General features: G+C 45.5%; 1 protein-coding gene across 1 annotated transcript; it reads left to right on the top strand.

Moving 5' to 3' along the window:
- On the top strand, window positions 1-4,514 carry LOC121301607 (insulin gene enhancer protein ISL-1-like). The gene is made up of 6 exons (XM_041231151.1): window positions 1-79; window positions 663-852; window positions 1,571-1,815; window positions 2,314-2,579; window positions 3,143-3,310; window positions 3,747-4,514. The coding sequence occupies exons 1-6, from the start codon at window positions 52-54 to the stop codon at window positions 3,861-3,863; spliced, it is 1,014 nt and encodes a 337-aa protein (XP_041087085.1). The 5' UTR covers window positions 1-51; the 3' UTR covers window positions 3,864-4,514.
- Window positions 4,515-5,956: the final 1,442 nt, after the last annotated feature.

Here is a 5,956-nt window from a genome sequence, read left to right as displayed (position 1 = left end):
CTCTGTAGTTGAGTCTGGAAGGGGAGGCAGAGAGCTGGGGTTGTTGCATCAATGGGAGAGGCTGGAGATTCAACAGAAAGTGAGTTTTATTTTTTATTTATTTTATTTTTCACTGAGCATACTGAGTTTTAGTACTAGTTTTACTATTATTTATTATTATTATTATTAATAATAATAATAATAATAATAATAATAATAATAATAATAATAATAATAATAATAATCTATGATGATACAAGGGTCACGTTTACAAAGACAGATCTCGTTGTAAGGTTTGCTGATTCAGCCCAGTGATTTCCTGGTGTTTGTCTAACTGTGGGTTTAAAAACAGACCTGCTGCAAATTCTCTATGCTAACACTAACGTGCAAACTATAGAGTATTATATGATATGTTTTTAAACAGTACTAAAGTATTGTTTCCCATTGATCACTGTTTGTATAATTGTTAATGTTTCCTATCTATGCTATGGTTTAAAGGAAATCTATATTTAAATATAAGTCTTGGCCGGGCAGCTCAACGTACCCCATACAGTTTCTAAACAGGTGTTTTGCGTCGAGTGCTGATGCACTTTATCCTGTCCATCGTCTACCCGTCAGTAAGGCTCTCAATCAGATAACGAGCCGAGGGCTGTGTGTGCAGTAAACCTGTTTCTGTGGCTCAGGGCCAGTGTCCGTGGCGGTGTGTGCGGGCTGCAGGCTGCAGATTCGGGACCCCATCATCCTGCATGTGTCCCCCGATTTGGACTGGCACGCGTCCTGCCTGCGCTGCTCAGAGTGCCATTGCAGACTGGAGGACAGGGACAGCTGCTTCCTGAGAGACGGCAGGACATTCTGCAGAGAGGACTACCTCAGGTAGGAGCAGGCATACAGACACATGCATAGAGACACATGCATACAGACACACAGGCATAGAGACACATGCATACAGACACACAGGAATATAGACACACAGGCATACAGACACACAGGCATACAGACACATGCATACAGACACACAGGCATACAGACACATGCATACAGACACACAGGCATACAGACACATGCATACAGAAACACAGGCATAGAGACACATGCATACAGACACACAGGCATACAGACACATGCATACAGACACACAGGCATAGAGACACATGCATACAGACACACAGGCATACAGACACATGCATACAGACACACAGGCATACAGACACATGCATACAGACACACAGGCATACAGACACATGCATACAGACACACAGGCATAGAGACACATGCATACAGACACACAGGCATACAGGCACAAAGATATGGGATCCCACAAACACAATGGAATGCAGACAAGCAGGCATGCAGACATCAAGGAGCATAGGCACAGAATGAGTTCTCTACTTCTCACTATGTATTACAAGTCACATACCGTCAGGATTTCTGATTCTGATCTGATCCTGGTCCTTTGTTTGTTGTCTGTGCAGTGCTGAATGCTTGTGTTGGGGTTTAGCAGCTGTTTTGGGGATTACTTGGCAGCGGTTCAGTTTTGGAAGCATTGCCCTGGTTTGCTCAGTGTACCCGTGTGTGTTGTGCTGTGTTCCAGGATGTTCGCGGTGAGGTGTGCCCAGTGCGGGGAGCCCGTCCTCTCCTCGGACCTGGTGCTGAAGGCCAGGGGGCGTGTCTATCACCGACACTGCTTTCGCTGCGTGGTCTGTGCTCGGCAGCTCTTGCCTGGGGACCAGTTCACTCTGCAGCCAGGGGGGCTGCACTGCCAGACTGAGCAGCTGATCTCCGAGAGCCCAGAGGAGGAGCTGGGGGACTCTGGCAGCCCACAGCCAGGGCTAACAGGTGAGCATGTTGAGCAAGAGCAGAGACTCACAGACAGTAAAGATACTGCAAAGATACTGTGCAACAATACTGTGCAAAAATACAGTGCAACAATACTGTGCAAAAATACAATGGTAAAATCTGATAAGGGTTATTCACAAAACTTTGACTAAACTTGATTTCATTCATAAAAACTGACCTTGAAAAAACAAACTAATCTATGTATATGTATATATATATATATATATATATATAGATATTATATATATATATAGATATATATATAATATATATCATATCACACACATATATAGTGTGTGTATATACATGTAAGGCCTATATATACAAAGCAGCGCTACATTTTTGTATTTAATCCATACCTTTCTCATTTTAACTAAATGAAAGTGTTTGCATTAATTATAATTAAGCTCAATTGCATGTTAACCAATATGTACACGGTGTCGTTAACGGTGCTGTTGCTCTTTCTTTCTCCCCTCTCCCCCGGCTGTTTGTTCTCAGGGAGCCCGTGCGAGGGTCGAGCGCTCAGCGGAGGGGAGAGGCTGGCCCGTGTGCGCACCGTCCTGAGTGAGCCCCAGCTGCTGGCACTGCGGTCCTGCTACGCAATGAACCCGCGGCCTGACGCGCTGGCCAAGGAGCAGCTGGTCAAGGTGACCGGCCTCAGCCACCGCGTCGTCCGCGTCTGGTTCCAGAACAAGCGGTGTAAGGACAAGAAGAGGACGCTGCTTCTGGCCAGGCAAGGGCCACTCACCCCCCGAGACAACACGGTGAGCACAAGAATTCGCAGTTTCCCCCCATGCTGTTTCCATGGTTATACTAAGCATGAACCTTAGTTTACCCTGGTTTGTCATGTTTAGGAATATGCTTTGGCATAGCTCTCTGTGCTTTGCATTGCTTCCCTATGCTTTACCTTGCTGTCACTGTGCTTTATCACACGTTGCTGTGCTTTTAACGTAGGAAACTTTTACAAGGGTCTCCACTCAAGTGACGGAAAAAGTGGACCTGGTGATACTGCAGATCTACTGGGGGTTGTTGCCAACTGGCCAACATCCTTCCAGGGCAAGCTTTTCTCCTGGCTGACAAATACTCCTGCATTTTGCGGATGAACACTAATAGCTGGATCGTAGTTCCACCATATTTTGATGCCGTGCTTTGCAGGCTTACTGGGCATGCACTATCTGAAAGGACGCCTTCTTGAGCCTGTCAACAAACATTTTCCAGACATTGTGGACTGCTGCTCGTTTATCGGTTCCTCTTCTCTCCTGTCTAGTCCAGTCTGTGATGAAGGCTGCCCAGTATACTATGAGAATCTCTGCTGTCTCTCTTGCAGACTCTGCAGGGTGTGAGTGCCACTCTGCTGGTGGCTTCGAGCCCGGAGCCCCAAGATGCCACCCTCCCGCGCAGCCCTCTCAGGGTGGAACGCTATGAGTCGCCGTGGCAGCGGCTCAGCGGCCTGCCGCTGCTGTCGGAGGAGCAGGAGACACTGTTTCTGAAGCTGGTGGGTGCACTGGTATACTGGTATCACTGGTTCTGCGCCTGTCTGCACATGACCTTATCTAGGGATAGTCGGGAGACCCAAATGGCCCTTCCTGCAGAGTGAGAGCAGGGCAGTCATGGGAACAGCGTTGTCCTGCCAGTGGATTCATTAAACTGAACAAAGCAGCTCTCTGGAGCTGCTCTGGCAATGTGAGGAATCACAGCACCCAAACCCTGCTGCTCCAGTAATTGCAAATATATGTGTGTGAATGAGTCCTGGTTTTAAACTGATCCTCAACAGGAGATATTCCACTTGCCTATGACAGTATATATAGATGAGAGAGAGAACTAAGTACATTGACTGACAATTAAATGTAATTTAGTATGACATAAAAATTTAAATGCCTTGTGTGTGTATATATATATATTCATTATATAAATATGTTCCTGTTTTATAGGTCAGCTTCTCAAAAGAATGGGCTGATTCAAATTCGCCACCTAGAGGCACCAGCATAAACTACACTATCATAAGCCAGGCAGCCAACCAATCACAACCGCAGTTCATCCAGCCCTGAGGATACCATAGCGTACATTCCGGAAACAGCTGTAACTTCTGTTCTCATTGAGATGCAAAGCTAAGGGCGATGGTGGATTCCACTGCGTTTCCAAATGGACCGGTCAGTTAAACTGAGCCACACAGCACCACTGTCCTGAATTACACCCACGTGGCTATATCCGCCTCCACCATCATCACTTTGTTTCAAAATACAAAAACCCTGTCGCTGTATTCACAATGCATTCTGTTTGCAGTCTTTTTTTTTATGGATTCATTCTACAATCAAAATGAATGATTTTGAATTGAATCCATAGTGTTTCGATTTGGAAATGCATTCGTATATGAGCGTGATATTAAACATGTAAAAGCACAGCGCTCGGGCTGTCGAAATGTGACTGATAATGACTGAAACGCGCTTAGCATTACTGAACTTGTTAATTGTTTGAATGAATTCAATGTTATTACATAAATACTGTAATGCATGGCATGTCATTTATCTGCATTATTATGGAGCATTAAAAATAATTACTGCCATTTTGTCTTGTGTGGGCATCTTAGAAGTTGCTGCTGCTGTTTTAGTTCACGCACTTTCTGTGTGTAAAATAAAGATGCATTTAAGAGGGCGCAGTTTTGTAACATTGAGCAGTCGAATTAGCCTCCTTATACACAGGGCTTTCAAGTTAGTGATTCTTCATGCAATTCCAAGTTTTCGCCACTTGGTGGCAGCAATAAAACATCAGTAGGGAAATTCTTCCAGGGCCATTTAGAATACAGAGCAAGTACAGTTTCTAAGTGCCTCCAGATTCAGTGTAAAATTATTTTGAATATCTAATGTCAGAGTCCGCTTATAATTATAATCGTTTTAAACTGCTCATAATAATAATAATAATAGTAAAAATAATAATAATTTGGCAGGTGTCATATTATTATTGGGTGTTTGTTTCTATGAGAGCTGGTCAGTCTTATTCTTGTTGATCTTTTGAAAATATGCATAGGCATTCGTTATGGGGGAACGAAACGCAATGCAGAATTGCAGATTATTCTAACAAAGCTTTCCCCAAAAAACACGTAGGAAACACACCCCACACCAAAACCGAACAGCTAGCGCACTATAGCGGGAACCTGTTTTAATAGATATTGCAACGCCTTGGTAAGAACGGATGGTGGAACAGGAGTTCTTCAAAAGCAGCAATCACTTTTATTCTGAAAACAGGGTAGGTTAACCCCGACCAATCAGTGGCCGGTATCACCCCCCCTCCCCCCTTATCCGCCTCCTTCCAGGTGCACGTAATGGTCCCGGGAGTCCTTTCCCGCGCTTGGTAGGGGTCAGTACTGGTGCAAGGCTACTCCAACAGTCCAGCACAGAGGAAAGGCGTCTGCAGCAGTGTAAGCGGCTCCTGCGCACGGGAAGCACCGTTGCAGACCGTGCAACTTAGCTCTACAGCACAGACGCGCACACGAGCAAAGATGCAGCGCCAGCCCTTTGTTACAATATATAGCCCTATTTCTGTTTTGCAATGTTCTCCTTTGGGCTTTTGTTTTCACTTCTTGCTGCTGTCATTGAGGCATTAGTGCGTTCGAATGCCACACGCTACCTGTTGTAGGTTGTTGCACCTGCGTTATTTTTCAAGAGAGAAGAATGCCTCAGGTGGGCAGCTCAGTCTGCGATCCGTCCTGTGAAGCGCTCTCGGAGGGAACGCAGCAGCTTTGTCCAGGAAGGTGGGAGGAAGACATAAGAAAAAGGTGCGGTTAAGACTGCAGTGTTGTGTGGAGATTCTATCAGCCTCACACTGATATTGCCGGATGCAGCAGTTTATTAACCAGGGACTCTGTACTCAACAGATCGTGCTGCTCTCCCTGCCAGAGGTACAGCTACAGCCTTGCTACTCGGACTGTGACAAAATAATAGAACAAAAGAAAGGCAGGCACGCTGTTTTGGTCTTGAGCTACAGCCAACTAAGTTCGCTCTCCGGTTTCTCTTTCTTGGTTCTCTTATTCCCGCGTTTCTCTGGCTCTCTCTTGTAATTTCTTCTCCAATTCTCTCTCTGTTCTTCAGCGGTCTTTCGTCTCAGCAGCCCGATACTTATCTCCCCCCAGTCCCCCGTCACCGTC

The sequence above is a fragment of the Polyodon spathula genome, chromosome 27, assembly GCF_017654505.1.
Source record: "Polyodon spathula isolate WHYD16114869_AA chromosome 27, ASM1765450v1, whole genome shotgun sequence".
NCBI lineage: Eukaryota > Metazoa > Chordata > Actinopteri > Acipenseriformes > Polyodontidae > Polyodon > Polyodon spathula.
The sequence above is the reverse complement of the archived record's forward strand: the minus strand, read 5'-3'. Positions and strand labels throughout refer to the sequence as shown.